The sequence below is a fragment of the Pristiophorus japonicus genome, chromosome 27 (genome assembly GCF_044704955.1).
Source record: "Pristiophorus japonicus isolate sPriJap1 chromosome 27, sPriJap1.hap1, whole genome shotgun sequence".
Lineage (NCBI taxonomy): Eukaryota > Metazoa > Chordata > Chondrichthyes > Pristiophoridae > Pristiophorus > Pristiophorus japonicus.
Genome location: NC_092003.1, coordinates 9,407,429 through 9,424,964, shown reverse-complemented (window position 1 = coordinate 9,424,964; position 17,536 = coordinate 9,407,429). Strand labels below are relative to the sequence as shown.

The window sequence follows — 17,536 nt, the reverse complement described above, 5'->3', positions numbered from 1 at the left end:
GGCCAAAACTTCTATCTCTACCATATTGTAAGCTCTTTCCGCTTTAGACAGACTTCTCGAAGCATACGCAATAGGTTGTAGCTTTCCCAATTCATTTGCTTGTTGGAGTACACAGCCAACCCCATATGATGAAGCATCAAAGGCCAATACAAGATGTTTACACGGATCAGAATGAACAAGCAACTTGTTTGAACATAGCAGATTCTTGGCTTTCTCAAAGGCTCTATCTTGAGACACACCCCAGACCCAGTTGTCGCCTTTTCTTAGTAACACATGCAGTGGCTCGAGTAAAGTGCTCAATCTGGGTAAGAAATTACCGAAGTAGTTGAGTAACCAAGGAACGAACACAGCTCCGTCACATTCTGAGGCCTGGGTGCATTTTTGATGGCCTTGGTTTTCGAATCAGTAGGCCTGATACCATCAGCAGCAATCTTCCTCCCGAGGAACTCAACTTCAGGTGCCATGAATACACACTTCGAGCGTTTCAACCTGAGTCCCACTTTGTCCAGATGCTGTAGGACTTAGAAACATAGAAAATAGGTGCAGGAGTCGGCCATTCGGCCCTTCGAGCCTGCGCCGCCATTCAATGAGTTCATGGCTGAACATACAACTTCAGTACCCCATTCCTGCTTTCAAGCGCATGAGAGAAAAGGGAATAGAAAGATATGCTGGAAGACTGAGATGAGGCAGGTGGAATGGGAGGAGACTCGTGTGAGTATGAACACCAGCACAGACTATTTGGGGTCCTGTTTCTGTGCTGTATATTCTGTTTCTCCCCTACTCTTTCTAACATTGCTGGTGTTCTGTGTTGTGGGCTCTGGACCGCCACTGTGCTTTCCCAATTCAAAATAAAAAGCATCAATGAAAGACCTGGACCATAAAGGAAACAAGAGTTCTTCACGATGTAGAAGACTACAGAAAATGAACGCACAATCTAACATGTACTACCTGAATGAAAACAACACTAAGACCCATAGTGGTTAAGCAAGGCTCCCAACCTAAACAGGGGCCCGAAAAAGGTGGCAAAATGTGTAATCTGCTGGCTGAGGGAACCAGTGCCTCCTCAGGTTTCCACTGTTGCTGTGACAGTTCATTGCTGACTCACAGTGCGCTGATAAATCTGTAAATCTCTAAGGATTAAAAATCATGTACAACACCAATGAAAGATTAAACAGAACTCACTCCAAAGATTAACCGTGGTATTAGAGACAACAGGGGCTGGTGAAATGTTTACCAATACTGTGAAATCAAGTGAAAGGCATGTAATTAAGTTGGTTACTTTATCTTAATGTTTACCCTGTGTTTATCATTGTCAGGTACGGACGGCGGGCTCTCCTGCTCTGGTCCCACTTCCAGCTAGCAGTCTCTGGAACATGCGGAGCTTTCTCCTCCTCCTTCCCCTTGTTCTGCTTCTGGAGGTTCCTATGTGGGATGGCACTGTCAGGGGTCATACTCAACACTCTCTGCCTGAGTAAGTGAAATACGTGGATTAGCTATTTTGTAGTTCTCTCTTAGGCTCAATGAAAGAGTCACCACAGCAACCCAAATCCCTACCAGAACTGAGATATACCTCCGTCTGGCACCCAGAGAAGAATGGTTAATTGTTACAAATTCTTTGAAAGTTACAATGGAAAATGGGAACCTGTTATATGACCCTGAACCATATAGACTACCCAACGGAGCAAAGCAGAAAGTCTAAGTTAACGAATCTTGGCTAGGGCAGCAGCGAGTGTGCTACAACTTGCTTCAGACAGATCAGCAAAGATCCTACTTCTGATCGCTATCCAATGACCTATGCTGGAAAGTGTGTGCATTGTGTGTGAGATTGGGCGATGCTAGGATTACGTTCAAGTGTGATGTCCTCATCATCGGACTGTCTTGCCAATATTCATTGTCCAGATTCATTGTGGGCCCAAGTTTCCACATGATTTGCGCCTGATTTTTAGGAGCAACCGGTGGAGAACGGACTATCTTAGAAATCGCAATTCTCCACATTTTTTTTTCTGCAGTTCTAGTCAGTTAGAACAGTTTCACTTTGGAACAGAATTTTTTCTTCAAAAGGGGGCGTGTCCGGCCACTGACGCCTGATTTCAAAGTTTCCACAGTGAAAACGTACTCCAAACTAACTTAGAATGGAGCAAGTGAAGATTTTTGTAGAACTGAGAAAACCTTGTCTACACATTAAAAAATCAGGCGCAGGTTACAAATTAGGCGTCCAGAACGAGGTGTGGGGGGGAGGGGGGAGGGAAGTTATTAAATTCTATAATAAATCCTTATTTATACTTATACAAATATTATACAAATAAATCCAACGTGAATAAACATTTATAAGCAAAGAAAAGGTTAAATAAACCATCTTCCTACCTGTGTGAAAGTGCTTCAGCCAGGGAGAATTCTGCAGGAAGCCTCACAAGTTGAGGCAGCCGTTCCCGCGGGGGGGGGGGGGGGGTAGGAGGCAGCCATTCGTTCCTGCGGGGGGGGGGGAGGAGGCAGCCATTCGTTCCCGCGGGAGGGGGGGGAGGGAGCCGTTCCAGATGGCGGGCGGGGGGGGGAAGGGAAGGAGACAGTGAGAAGGCTGCAGGAAGCCTCAAGTTCAGCAGCCATTCCCGACGGCAGGGAGAGGGGAGGCCGTCGGGAAACGACTGCCTCAACTTTCCGAGGCTTCCTGCAGCCTTCTCACTGCTGCAAGAAGCCTCGGTGCTGATGTGCTGATGGCAATGTGCTTTTATTAAAAAATGTTCAAAAATTAAACAGCTGCAAAGAACTACAAAAATGGCCGAGTGCCAATGTTTCCTTCACACTGCGCGTGTGCGAACGCTCAGGGTTGCCGGCAGGAAAAAAACTAATTTAAATGGTACCCGCCCCCTCCCACTTACAAAATCGGCGCGAGTGGTAGGCTCCGCCCCCCCCGGGCGCCGCGCCAAGCAGACATGGAGCTGCAGGGCGCTCCAGAATCGCGCGGTTTTTTTTTCGGCGCGAAAAACGGGCGCCCAGCTCGGAGGGGCGCCCGTTTTTTATCGTGTGGAAACTTGGGGCCATAGATCTAGAATGAGCAAGGCACCAGAGAACAGCATGGACTTTGCATTAAAAGCACATAGATTCCAACCTACTTTCCCAGATCCCAACACTGTTGTCCTGGTTTAGTCGTAGCATTTTTGCCTTTGAGTCAGAAGGGTGTGGGTTGAAGCCCTATGTCAAGTTCTTGAGCACCTAATCTACGCTGACACACCAGTGCAGTACTGAGACAGTGCTGCACTGGCTGAAGGTCTGCCTTTCAGATGAGACGTTAAACCGAGGTCCGTCCGAGCTCTCTCAGGTGGATGTAAAAGATCCCATGGCACTATTTGAAGAAGAGCAGGGGAGGTGACTTGGCCAATATTTATCCCTCAACCAACATAACTAAAAAGATTATCTGGCAACATATCTCATTGCTGTTTATGGGATCTTGTTGTGCTCAAATTAGCTGCTGCGACGGCGTACATTATAACAGTACCTACATTTGGTAAGTAATTAATTGAAAGTTCTTTCTATCAGCTGTTCCAGTTGATTTGGTATCTTGAATCTTTCTCTTACTTCTTTCCAGGCGTTGAATGGATCCCAACAAAAATTCGAACTTCAGTTGCAACTTTCTTAAATTACTCTTATACCTTTGGTCAACTACTCCTGGCTGGCATTGCGTACGGAATCCGAGATTGGCGTTGGCTTCAGTTAACAGTGGCTATCCCGTTTTATGTCTTCTTCCTCTGCTCGTGGTAAAGTATAGCGTAAAGGATCTTTTATTTCTGGCAGGATTGTAACAATAATTCTGATAGTATATTAGTGTAGATACCTTTTTAATACGAGTGCAGCATATGTAGCTTTGTGGAATAATGCACTGCCTGCTGTATTACTGTACCATCCAGGTAAGACAGGAGCTCCCAGGTTCAGTTTCTGTTTTTCTTTCTTCGTTCCTGAGATGTGGGCGATGCTGACAAGGCCAGCATCTATTTCCCATCCCTAATTTTCAGTCAGTGAAGAGTTATCCCCCTGATTTCCATTTGACTTCAAATTTACTAGGGCTCCTTGATGCCACACTTAGTCAAATGCTGTCTTGATGTCAAGGGCAGTCACTCTCACCTCACGTCTGGAATTCAGTTCTTTTGTCCATGTTTGGACCAAGGCTATAATGAGGTCTGGAGCTGAGTGAGCCTGGCAGAAACTGAACTGAGCATCGGTGGGCATGTTATTGATGAGTAAATGCCACTTGATAGCATTGTAGGCAGATGGGGCGGTAATTGGCCGGATTGGATTTGTCCTGCTTTTTGTGGACAGGGCATAGGTGGGCAGTTTTCTACATTATCGGTAGATGCCAGTGTTGTAGTTGTACTGGAACAGCTTGACTAGAGGCGCGGCTAGTTCTGGAGCACGTCTTCAGCAAGACAGCCAGGATGTTGTTGGGGTCCATAGACTTTGCTGTATCCAGTGCGTTCAGCCTTTGCTTGATATCACGTGAAGTGAATCGAATTGGCTGAAGACTGGCTTCTGTGATAGTGGGGACATCAGAAGGAGGCCAAGATGGATCATCCATTCAGCACTTCTGGCTGAAGATGGTTGCAAAGGCTTAAGCCTTATATTTTGCACTCATGTGCTGGGCTCTGCTATCACTGAGGATGGGGATGTTAATGTAGCTTCCTCCTGCCGTTAGTTGTTTAATTGTCCACCACCATTCATGACTGGATGTGACAGGACTGCAGAGCTTTGATCTCATCCATTGGTTGTGGGATAGCTAAGCTCTGTCTACAGCATGCTGCATCTTCTGTTTAGCCTGCATATAGTCCTGTGTTGCAGCTTCTGCAGGTTGGCACCTCTTCTTTAGGTATGCTTGATGCTGCTCCTGGCATGCTCTTCTACACTCTTCATTGAACCAGGGTTGGTCCCCGGGCTTGATGGTAATGGCACAGTGAGGGATACGCCAGGCCATGAGGTTACAGATTGTGGTGGAATACAATTCTGCTGCTGCTGATGGCCCATAATGCCTCATGGATGCCCAGTTTTGAGCTGCTAAATCTGTTCTGAAACTATCCTTTTTAGCACGGTGGTAGTGCCACACAACACAATGAAGGGTGTCCTCAGTGTGAAGATGGGACTTTGTTTCCACAAGGACTGTGCGGTTGTCACTGCTACCAATACTATCAAGGACAGATGCATCTGCGACAGGTAGATTGGTTAGGTCACGGTCAAGTAGGATTTTCCCTCATGTTTATTCTCTCACCACCTGCTGCCGGCCCGGTCTGGCAGCTATGTCCTTCAGGTCTCGACCAACTCGGTCAGTAGTGGTGCTACCAAGCCACTCTTTGGTGATGGACATTGAAGTCCCCAACACGGAGTACATTTTGTGCCCTTGTTACCCTCAGTGCTTCTTCCAAGTGGTGTTCAACATGGAGGAGTACTGATTCATCAGCTGAGGGAGGGCGGTAGGTGATAATAATCATCAGGAGGTTTCCTTGCCAATGTTTGACCTGAAGCCATGAGACGTCATGGGATCCGGAGTCAATGTTGAGGACTCCCAGGGCCACTCCCTCTCGACTGTATATTACTGTGCCACCACCTCTGGTGAGTCTGTCCTGCTGGTGGAACAGTACATACCCAGGGATAGTGATGGAGGAGTCATAAGAACATAGGAAATAGGAGCAGGAGTAGGTCATCTGGCCCCTCGAGCCTCCTCCACCATTCAATAAGATCAAGGCTGATCTGATCTTGGCCTCAGCTCCACTTCCCTGCCCTCTCTCCATAACCCTTGTCTCCCTTATCATCAAAAATCTATCTATCTCCACCGTAAAATTATTCAATGACCCAGCCTCCACAGTTCTCTGAGGTAGAATTCCAAAGATTCACAACCTTCTGAGAGAAGAAATTCTTCCTCATTTCCTTTTAAATGGGTGACCCCTTATTCTGAGACTATGCCCTCTAGTTCTAGATTCCCCCACGAGAGGAAACATCCTCTCTGCATCCAACCTGTCAAGCCCTTCAGAATCTTATATGCTTCAATAAGATCACCTCTCATTCTTCTAAACTCCAATGAGTATAAGCCAAATTTGCTCAGCCTTTCTTCATATGACAACCCCTTCATCTCAGGAATCAACCTGGTAAACCTTCTCTGAACTGCCTCCAATGCAAGTATATCCCTCCTTAAATAAGGAGCCAATACTCCAGATGTGGTCTCACCAATGCCCTGTACAGTTGCAGCTGGACTTCCTTACTTTTATACTCCATCCTCCTTGCAATAAAGGTCAACATTCAATTTGATTTCCTAATTACTTGCTGTACCTCCACGCTAACGTTTTGAATTTCATGTACAAAGACCCCCAGATCCCTCTGTATCGCAGCATTTTGTAATCTCTACCCATTTAAATAATGATTTTCTATTTTATTTTTCCTACCAAAGTGGATAACCTCACATTTTACCACATTATACTTCATCTGCCAAACGTTTGCCCATTCACTTAGCCTGTCTATATCCCTTAGCAGATTCTATGCATCCTCCTCACAACCTGCTTTCCCACCTATCTTTGTATCATCAGTAAATTTGACTACATTACACTCGGTCCCTTCATCCATGTCACTTATATAGATTGTAAATAGTTGAGGCCCCAGCACTGATCCCTGTGGCACCCACTAGTTACAGTTTGCCAACCTGAAAATGACCCATTTATCCAAACTTTCTGTGTTCTGTTAGTTATCCAATCCTCTATCCATGCTAATATATTACCTTTAACCCTGTGAGCTCTCATCTTGTGCAGTAACCTTTTATGTGGCACCTTATTGAATGCCTTCTGGAAATCCAAATACACCACATCTACTCGTTCCCCTTTATCCACCCTGCTTGTTACATCCTCAAAGAACTTCAGCAAATTTGTCAAACATGATTTACCTTTCATAAAACCATGCTGACTCTGCTTGACTGCATTATGATTTTCCAAATGTTCTGCTACTACTTCCTTAATAATGGACTCCAACATTTTCCCAATTATAGATGTTAGGCTAATTGTCTATAGTTTCCTGCTTTCTGTCTCCCTCCATTCGTAAATAGGGCCGTTACATTTGTGATTTTCTAATCTGCTGGGACCTCTCCAGAATCCAGGGAATTTTGGTAGATTACAACCAACGCATCCACGATATCTGCAGCCACTTCTTTTAAGATCCAAGGATGCAGGCCATCATGTCCAGGGGACTTGTCCACCTTTAGTCCCATTAGTTTGCCTAGTATTTTTTCTTTAGTGATAGTGATTGGTTTAAGTTCCCCCCCACAATAGCTCCTTGATTGTCAATTTTTGGGATGCATTTAGTGTCTTCTACTGTGAAAACCGATACAAAATATTTGTTCAAATTCCTACTTCCCATTGTCAATTCCCCAGTCTCATCCTCGAAGGGACCAACGTTTACTTTAGCTGCTCTCTTCCTTTTCATAGAAACATAGAAACATAGAAAATAGGTGCAGGAGTAGGCCATTCGGCCCTTCGAACCTGCACCGCCATTCAATGAGTTCATGGCTGAACATGCAACCTCAGTACCCCATTCCTGCTTTCTCGCCACACCCCTTGATTCCCCCTAGTAGTAAGGACTACATCTAACTCCTTTTTGAATATATTTAGTGAATTGGCCTCAACAACTTTCTGTGGTAGAGAATTCCACAGGTTCACCACTCTCTGGGTGAAGAAGTTTCTCCTCATCTCGGTCCTAAATGGCTTATCCCTTATCCTTACACTGTGACCCCTGGTTCTGGACTTCTCCAACATTGCGAACATTCTTCCTGCATCTAACCTGTCTAAACCCGTCAGAATTTTAAACGTTTCTATGAGATCCCCTCTCATTCTTCTGAACTCCAGTGAATACAAGCCCAGTTGATCCAGTCTTTCTTGATATGTCAGTCCCGCCATCCCGGGAATCAGTCTGGTGAATCTTCGCTGCACTTCCTCAATAGCAAGAATGTCCTTCCTCAAATTAGGAGACCAAAACTGTACACAATACTCCAGGTGTGGCCTCACCAAGGCCCTGAACAACTGTAGCAACACCTCCCTGCCCCTGTACTCAAATACCCTCGCTATGAAGGCCAACATGCCATTTGCTTTCTTAACCGCCTGCTGTACCTGCATGCCAACCTTCAATGACTGATGTACCATGACACCCAGGTCTCGTTGCACCTCCCCTTTTCCTAATCTGTCACCATTCAGATAATAGTCTGTCTCTCTGTTTTTACCACCAAAGTGGATAACATTTATCCACATTATACTTCATTTGCCAAACATTTGCCCACTCACCTAACCTATCCAAGTCACTCTGCAGCCTCATAGCATCCTCCTCGCAGCTCACACTGCCACCCAACTTAGTGTCATCCGCAAATTTGGAGATACTACATTTAATCCCCTCGTCTAAATCATTAATGTACAAAGTAAACAGCTGGGGCCCCAGCACAGAACCTTGCGGTACCCCACTAGTCACTGCCTGCCATTCTGAAAAGTACCAATTTACTCCTACTCTTTGCTTCCTGTCTAACAACCAGTTCTCAATCCATGTCAGCACACTACCCCCAATCCCATGTGCTTTAACTTTGCACATTAATCTCTTGTGTGGGACCTTGTCGAAAGCCTTCTGAAAGTCCAAATATACCACATCAACTGGTTCTCCCTTGTCCGCTCTACTGGAAAAATCCTCAAAAAATTCCAGAAGATTTGTCAAGCATGATTTCCCTTTCACAAATCCATGCTGACTTGGACCTATCATGTCACCTCTTTCCAAATGCGCTGCTATGACATCCTTAATAATTGATTCCATCATTTTACCCACTACTGATGTCAGGCTGACCGGTCTATAATTCCCTGTTTTCTCTCTCCCTCCTTTTTTAAAAAGTGGGGTTACATTGGCTACCCTCCACTCCATAGGAACTGATCCAGAGTCTATGGAATGTTGGAAAATGACTGTCAATGCATCCGCTATTTCCAAGGCCACCTCCTTAAGTACTCTGGGATCCAGTCCATCAGGCCCTGGGGATTTATCGGCCTTCAAACCCATCAATTTCCCCAACACAACTTCCCAACTAATAAGGATTTCCCTCAGTTCCTCCTTCTTACTAGACCCTCTGACCCCTTTTATATCCGGAAGGTTGTTTGTGTCCTCCTTAGTGAATACCGAACCAAAGTACTTGTTCAATTGGTCTGCCATTTCTTTGTTCCCTGTTATGACTTCCCCTGATTCTGACTGCAGGGGGCCTACGTTTGTCTTTACTAACCTTTTTATATACCTGTAGAAGCTCTTACTGTCTGATTTTATATTTCTTGCTAGTTTACTCTCATAAACTATCTTCTCTCTCTTTATCATTTTTTTAGTTGTCCTTTGTTGGTTTCTAAAAATGTCCCAATCCTCTGGCCTTCCACTATTCTTTGCAACATTGTATGTCTTTGTTTTCAATTTGATACCATCATTTACTTCCTTTGTTAGCCAGGGATGGTTCGTCCTTCTCTTAGAGTCTTTCTTTCTCACTGGAATATATCTTTGCTGAGAGTTATGAAATATCTCCTTAAATGTTTGCCACTAGTTACCTACTGTCCTATCCTTTAATTTATTTTCCCAGTTCACTTTAGCCAACTCAGTCTTCATATCTTTGTAATTGCCTTTATTTAAGTTCAGGACACTAGTTTGAGACATAGTTTTCTCACCATCAAACTGAATTTGAAATTCTACCATGATCACTCTTCCTAAGAGGATCCTTTACTATGAGATCATTAATTAATCCTGTCTCATTACACATTATTAGATCTAAAATAGCCTTCTCCCTGATTGGTTCTGCAATGTATTGTTCTGAGAAACCATCCTGCATACACTCTATGAACTTTTCCTCAAGGCTTCTTTTGCCAATTTGATTTGTCCAATCAATGTGAAGATTAAACTCACCCATGATTATTGCCGTACGTTTCTTACAAGCATCCATTATTTCTTGATTTATACTCTGTCCTACAGTATGGCTATTGTTAGGGGGCCTGTAGACGAGTGAATTCTTTCCCTTATTATTTCTTATCTCCATCCAAACTGATTCTACATCTCAATTTTCTGAGCCAATATCATTTCTCAGTACTGCACTCATCTCATTCTTTATTATCAGAGCTACCCTGCCTTCTTTTCCTTTCTGCCTATCCCTGTGAAATGGCAAATACCGCTGAATATTCAATTTCCAGCCTTGGTCATCTTGCAACCACGTCTCTGTAATAGCCATCAGATCATACCCATTTATATCTATTTGTGCCGTCAACTCATCTATATTGTTGTGAATGCTGTGTGCATTCAGATATACAGCTTTTAATTTTGTCTTTTTACCATTTTTCCCCACTCTGACCCCACTTTCTGACGCACTCTCTCCCTTCTGGGACATTGGCTGAAAGATATGATTCTGCGAGTATGATTATGTCAGGCTGTTGCTTGACTAGTCTGTGGGTCAGCTCTCCCAGTTCTGGCACAAGTCCCCTGATGTTAGTGAGGAGGACTTTGCAGGGTCGACTGGGCTGGGTGTGCTATTGTCGTGTCCGAAGCCGGTGCCTCGGTCGATGCCGCGCGGTCCGTCCGGTTTTATTCTTATTATTTGTGCTGAGTAATTGATCTCAGTTAAGATATATGCAAGGGTGTTAAAACTGGCCACAGAACAGTAAATATAGCTACCGTTCTTACTCTTAATCAGTATCCACTGACCTGTGGACAAAATGTGCTTCGGCTGAAGCCCTGACAATCAAGTAGCCCGTCAACACTCACTATTAAGCTCAAACATAAAGAAAGAATGAAATAATGCCTTTCACAACCTCTGGAATGTCCCAGCCAATGAAGTCTCTTTGAAGTGTAGTCACTGTTGCATTGTAAGGAAGCATGGCAGCCAATTTGCGCATAGCAAGGTCCCACAAACAGTGTTGGTGCAAAGTGCAAAGCTGCAAACATTTTGTACCAATGCTAAACTTGGGATTGCATCCTTAGTTCAGGACAAGGTAGAAGGTTAACTGAACTATGAAAGTCTTTCAAAATGCTGTCACCCATAATGCCATGTGCTTTTTAATGTGAGTGCAGAAGTTGAACTCGGCATGGGGTAAGTTACATATACTTTCACAGGCACACTTTAGAGTTGTCCGAGACATAATTGGGTAAAAGTGATGCTCCAGTTGCATTAAGCTACTCAGAGGGTCTCCCAAAAGTTCCCAGGTTTGATTCTTGATTTGTAAAGAGTGAGATGATCTCATCCAGTGCATCAGTAGGGAGGCTACAATTGGCGACATTGTTCCTGAGCTTGCAAGTGGAGGCAGAAAACGTCAAAGAAAGGCACTGTGAAGTAGTACTGAGAATCTATCGTATCTCATTGTAGCGATGAAGTTTAATTAACAATTAACACAACCCCAGTACAGTTCTGCAGAATGATCTTAAGATATCTGCGAGAGCTTTTATTGTTGAGGTGCTATTCCTAATTATCCTGGTCATTCTCACAGGTGGTTCCCAGAGTCTGCTCGTTGGCTCATTCTAAATGACAAGGCTGATGTCGCTCTGAAACAGCTCAAGAGGGTGGCAAAACTGAACGGCAAGGAGGCAGAAGGGGAAAAACTCACCACCGCAGTAAGTGCTGATGTTAAAAGAAACCCTTTACACTTACTCACCCCACTTGGTAGATCATGGAACTGATGTTTCTAACCTCTTTACACAGTGAAGATAACTGGATGACGCATTTCTTTCTATTGGCATTCTTGGCCTTAACAATCTGCTCGAGATCGGCTTGAGATCCAAATGAAATTCCCACATCTTGTCTATGATTAAAGCTGCATAATCTCAATCCCTTCATGCTGTTTGACTGAAATTATGCTATGGAACAATAGCACAGAAACGCTTAGCACATTCAATGGAATCTCCCTCGCAGCTATTTTAGCAGAGGTGTAATTTCTCAAAGACTCTCTCAGCCTTTTAAAACCTAGGCTAACCACCATAACAAGTAATTCTTTGATTATGAGGCACTTTGGAGCATCCTGAGGATGTGATAGGTGCTGTATAAATACACATTTTTTTCTTTTCTTTTGATGCTCCATCCAACTTTCATTTATTGACATCCTTGGTCTCATTAGCTTCTCTGACCTCAAATATTATACTATTTTAGTATTAGGCAGTCCCTTATATTGAGGATGACTTGCTCCCACACCAAAAAGGGATGAGTTCACAGGTGTTTCAATGAGGGACCTGACATTCTAGGTCCAGAACTACAGATTGAAGGGTGGAAGATGCCTGTGTGTGGATTTTTTTAACGTGGGGTGACCGTTGCACACCAGCCACCACACGGGCTTGACAGAGCAAGGTCTTGATTCAGTGGCAAGGGTTGACCAAGACGACTGGAGACCAAGCTCTGCTGCATGGACCTAGTGCGCACGCATGCTCCTATTATCCATAGATCGTAGTGTGGGCTGGCCCGTTCTGCTCCTGGGTCCTCGCCTCTCCTGGGCCCCGATCATGACGCTCCTGGGCTCCAATCTCTCACCGCTCCTGGGCCCCAATCTCTCACCGCTCCTCCGCCACGATCAAAAATGGAGCAGTCAGAAACAGGACATCAATTAGTCTCTTCTTATCTTGGAGACATCATCAAATATTATCACTGTTATTTGAAATATCAAATTATTCAACTCCAACCTCGTTGAAGGGTTATTAACATCAGCAGAAACAAACGCCAACGAACAGAATGAACACGATTCAGTAGGATGTGAACAACAGCAGCAATAACAGCTCTTGCATCATACATTATTGCTAAAGGTGTCCCCAAGCAGCTCAGTTTTTCTTTAGCACCAAACACTTCTTTCCTGCTTAACTCCTAATCACCTATAAACTTCATGTCCTTCCAGGGCGAGTACTGCACCCATGCCTGACGACTTTGGTCCAACCTTCTTCCGCACACATGGACAGGATACAAGAGAAAGCTTGTCGTTTGACCTCTTAATTCTAGCCTCAAACTTCATTCTCTGTAGAATTTCTTGTCTCGATTTTAGTAATACTTCTTCTTCCCACAGTGTTCTTCTTGTTCCTTTCTTGTTCCTTCAAAGCTGTAAATACACCATCCAAATGGACTTCCACCCCATTGCACTCTCAGCCTGTTGAAAACAAGTCTCTTACACCATCATTTCCCGGGGCCACAAAACCCTTTCCGTTTTTTCCATCCGACTTCAATCTAAAATTCAAGGTGACCTATATTCCTGACTCACCATATCTTGGGCCCGAATTTGATGAAGGCCCCCGGCCGCCCAAGTGCCGCCCAAAGGACCGCCGATGGCCGCCGAGATCCCTGACGGTTCTTTGGGCGGGGTTTTCATCAACACGGTTCCTCGAAGATCGGCAGGTGGCAAACCTGCGATGTACGCTGCCATTCTGGGCAGCAGCCGGCGGGAGGTCTCATTCTCGGCGGCAGAGGCGCTTGCTGCCCAAGTGCGGACGAGGATGGAGTCGGGCCCACGGAGGGTCAGGATGTTTAGCAGTGTCGTGACCTGTGACCAGAATGTCATCTTGAAACACAACAGTTCTGGGAACAGACTTCAGTAAACTCTCCATATTCCTATGAAATATGGCTGCAGCCGAACGAATCCCAAAAGGACACCTGTTGTAGACGAACAGTCCTTTATGGGTGTTTCTTTGAAGTGTCGACAAGCTCCTGGGTCATATAGGCCGACGTCGGATCCAGTTTCGTGAACTACTTTCCACCAGCTAGCATGGCGAACAGGACATCAGCCCTCGGTAACGGATACTGATCCTGTTTCGAAAATCGATTAATCGTAACGTTGTAGTCTCCACAAATCCTGACAGTGCCATCACTCTTCAACACAGGGACAATGAGACTAGCCCACTCGTTAAACTCGACCGGTGATATGATCCCTTCACGCTGGAATCTGCCAAGCTCAATTTCAACCTTCTCCCCTGATCATGTACGGAACAGACCGAGCTTTGTGATAGACAGGCCTTGCATCATAGTCCAGGTAAATCTGCACCTTGGCTCCCGTAAAATTGCCAATGCCCGGTTCAAACAAAGAAAGAAACTTTTTCAATGCTTGAGCACACGAAGTATCATCCACCGAAGACAATATCTTGACATCATTCCAGTTCAGCTTGATTTTCTCGAGCCAATTCCTGCTGAGCAGCGTTGGACCATTACCTGGGATGATCCATAATGGTAGCTCATGAACCACACCGTCATATGACACCTTGATTGCTGCACTGCCGAGCACTGATATGAGTTCTTTAGTGTAAGTACGCAACCTGACATTGACTGGACTCAGCTTCGGTTTCGCAGCCTTAGTGCCCCACAGCTTGAGGAATGTCCTTTGGCTCATTATCGACTGGCTCGCACCCGTGTCCAGCTCCATTGATACAGGCACGCCATTCAGCTTCACATTAACGACTGTCGGCTGGCTCTTGCTCAGGAACGGATACAGTCCATTCACTTCCTCCCTCGGGTTGCGAATCCGGACCATCACTGAACTGGTCCTCATCAACCACGTGGCGAGCCGCACCACGCTTGCTCCGTTGTGGACACATCCTGTGAAGATGCCCCACTTTCGAACATCCATTGCATGAGTATTGTCTAAACCGACAATACTCATGATGAGGCCGATGATTGCCCCCACAACGCCAACAGGGTAAAATCTGGTTCGAACCAGTTGGCGGGCTCTGAGCAGCGACAGATTTCACGTAAGCAGCTCTGCTCGAAGACAACGCCATCTTGTTTACAGTACTTGCCTTGGAACTCCGACTCGTCGATGATATCTGCCTCAAATTATCATCCGTCGTCATGCATGCCTGGGCAGTCGCGATGGCTTTTTCAAATCCAGCGTCTCTGCAGCCAACAGCTTCCGGAGGATCGCATCATGGCTGATGCCTATCACGAAGACATCAAGGAGCATGTCTTCCAGCGTGTTCCCGAACTTACATGGCTCAGCAAGATGTCGACAAATCCTACACGTCCTGGCCCTCAGCATGAACATGCGTGTAGAAACGGTAGTGTGATATGATGATCTCCTCTTTTGTCTTCAGATGGTTACCTACCAACAATTCCTCGTACCCTTTTTCCGCCGGACATACAGGCGAGAGAAGATTCTTCATGAGGCCGTAAATTTTCGGACCATAAACAGTGAGGAGAACTGCCCTGCGCTTAACTGCGTAGGCCTCTGCCTCCATGCCATTGGCCACAAAGTACTGATCCAGGCAGTCGACAAAATCCGCTCAACCCTCGCCCTCCACGAATCTCTCCAGGATTTCAACAGTGCCCATTCTGCATACGAAGGTTCTTAAATTAATTCGTCGCCAATTATAATGACTCAAGAGTCTGCTTACTGTAAACTCACTCAGGTGCAACCTAATTCATCTTTATTCCAGCCCAAGAGTGCCTGTGTGACAAAGACACCCAGTTTATATACAGGTGACCAAGCACACATGCCATATGCGTTCAGCCCAATGACCTCCGACCGTGGCACCCTCTGGTGTCTGGTGACCCCCAAGCATTAATACATAACAGCGATCTAACTCCATCTTTGCCCCATATCTTAGAGTGGAAGCAAGTCTTTCTCGATTCCGAGGGATTGCCTATGATGATAATGATGATATCCCTGCATATCTTTGGTTAACAAAAATCTATCAATCTCAGATTTAAAATTAACACTTGATCTAGCAACAATTGCCAACTGTAGAAGAGAGTTCCAAACTTCTATCACCTTTTGCGTGTAGAAGTGTTTCATAGCTTCACTACTGAAAGATCTGGCTCTAATTTGTAGACTATGCCCCCTAGTCCTAGACTCCCCAACCAGCAGAAATAGTTTCTCTCAATCTACCCTATCAGTTCCCATTAATATCTTGAAAACTGCGATCAAATGACCCTTTAGTTTATAGATCTCACTCAGAGGAGCCACACTCAGAGCATATATGCATGTGTCTTGATATTTGGTGTAAAAGTGAACAATGGCTAAACCAGTGTGAGTGAGACATGTCTGGTTAAGCAGCCTGTCTCAGAAGTGACATGTCCGTTTCTCGCAGCACAGTCTCTTCTTCCTTTGAGTCCTTGTCAAACTTCAGCATCGTTAGTGGCACTAGAAAGCAAACCACAAAACGCAACGTTAAAAGAGCGGATGTGACATGGCTGGGTCACGCTCCCGGGCAGTGTGGACTGGAATGCTGAGTCCCATTGGGGGAGTGTGGGGGTGGAGGTGGAGGGGGGGGGGAGCCTCTGAGTTCATTGTGGTGTGCTGCATGCTACACAACCTAGCCATCATGAGGGGACAATAATTGCCAATGAGGATTGCAGAGCCACCTCAGGAGGAGGAGGAGGACAAGGAAGAGGCTCCTGGTGAGGAACCCATGCCACCACCACCACCACAACCACAGGGGAGGCATCGTGGAGATTTCACCGCTGCAAAAGCCTTACGTCAGCAGCTCATAATTGAATGCTTTGTTTGAAGAATGAACAGCAGGTTTGAGCATTGCCTGGCCACTCTATCCCACCATTTTAACTGTTCTCCCTCTTATTCTGCAAATGAGGCACTACACAGAAATGGTTAAGGTGAACAAAAAATGTAACATTCTAAACTTTGTAACTTTTATTGTGAGACTTAAATAAAATAAAATTAGCTGCATCCAGCAGTGTAATAATTCAGCAACATTATCAACAAAGCAACATAATCCAGTGTAACATAATACTGTAACATAAAACATAGAGTGCATCCCGCGTCAACAACATAATGCAGCAACATCATGTCCTGCCCCACTATTTTTTCCCACTGTCTTTTGTCCCCCTGCCCCTCCATGGCCGCCTGCTCCTGCCCAAAGTGGCACCAAGATGGCATGCAGCAAGGCTGCCAGAGCCCTGCTGTGGAGGCGGGAGAGACAATGGAGACGCCATCTGGGGACGCACTGGAACAGCTCATGGCGTGCAAGGCCTGGCTTCTGACTGGCTAGCCTCTTCAGCGGCTTCGTTGGGGCCAGCCAGTTGGGGTCTGGGTGTGCCACCTACAATAGATTGACAGTTGGAGCTGGTGCTCTCCACTCTCTGTCCTGTGACAGTGGGAACTGGTGCTCTCCACTCTCTGTCCTGTGATAGTGGGAACTGGTGCTCTCCACTCTCTGTCCTGTGACAGTGGGAACTGGTGCTCTCCACTCTCTGTCCTGTGACAGTGGGAACTGGTGCTCTCCACTCTCTGTCCTGTGACAGTGGGAACTGGTGCTCTCCACTCTCTGTCCTGTGACAGTGGGAACTGGTGCTCTCCACTCTCTGTCCTGTGACAGTGGGAACTGTGCTCTCCACTCTCTGTCCTGTGACAGTGGGAACTGGTGCTCTCCACTCTCTGTCCTGTGACAGTGGGAACTGGTGCTCTCCACTCTCTGTCCTGTGACAGTGGGAACTGGTGCTCTTCACTCTCTGTCCTGTGACAGTGGGAACTAGTGCTCTCCGCTCTCCCGTCCTGTGACAGTGGGAACTGGTGCTCTCCACTCTCTCGTCCTGTGACAGTGGGAACTGTGC

General features: G+C 45.8%; 1 protein-coding gene across 1 annotated transcript; it reads left to right on the top strand.

Moving 5' to 3' along the window:
* The first annotated feature begins 861 nt into the window (after positions 1-861).
* On the top strand, positions 862-12,908 carry LOC139239346 (solute carrier family 22 member 6-A-like). Its single transcript, XM_070868022.1, has 5 exons — positions 862-941; positions 1,317-1,471; positions 3,584-3,752; positions 11,496-11,619; positions 12,885-12,908. Exons 1-5 carry the CDS (start codon positions 862-864, stop codon positions 12,906-12,908), a joined length of 552 nt encoding a protein of 183 aa, XP_070724123.1.
* Positions 12,909-17,536: the final 4,628 nt, after the last annotated feature.

Coding starts and splice junctions, on each gene's coding strand:
- LOC139239346 (XM_070868022.1), top strand. CDS start 862: ATGAAAGACCTGGACCATAAAGGAAACAAGAGTTCTTCACGATGTAGA. Junction 1,472..3,583: donor ACTCAACACTCTCTGCCTGA/GTAAGTGAAATA, acceptor ACTTCTTTCCAG/GCGTTGAATGGATCCCAACA. Junction 3,753..11,495: donor GTCTTCTTCCTCTGCTCGTG/GTAAAGTATAGC, acceptor TCATTCTCACAG/GTGGTTCCCAGAGTCTGCTC.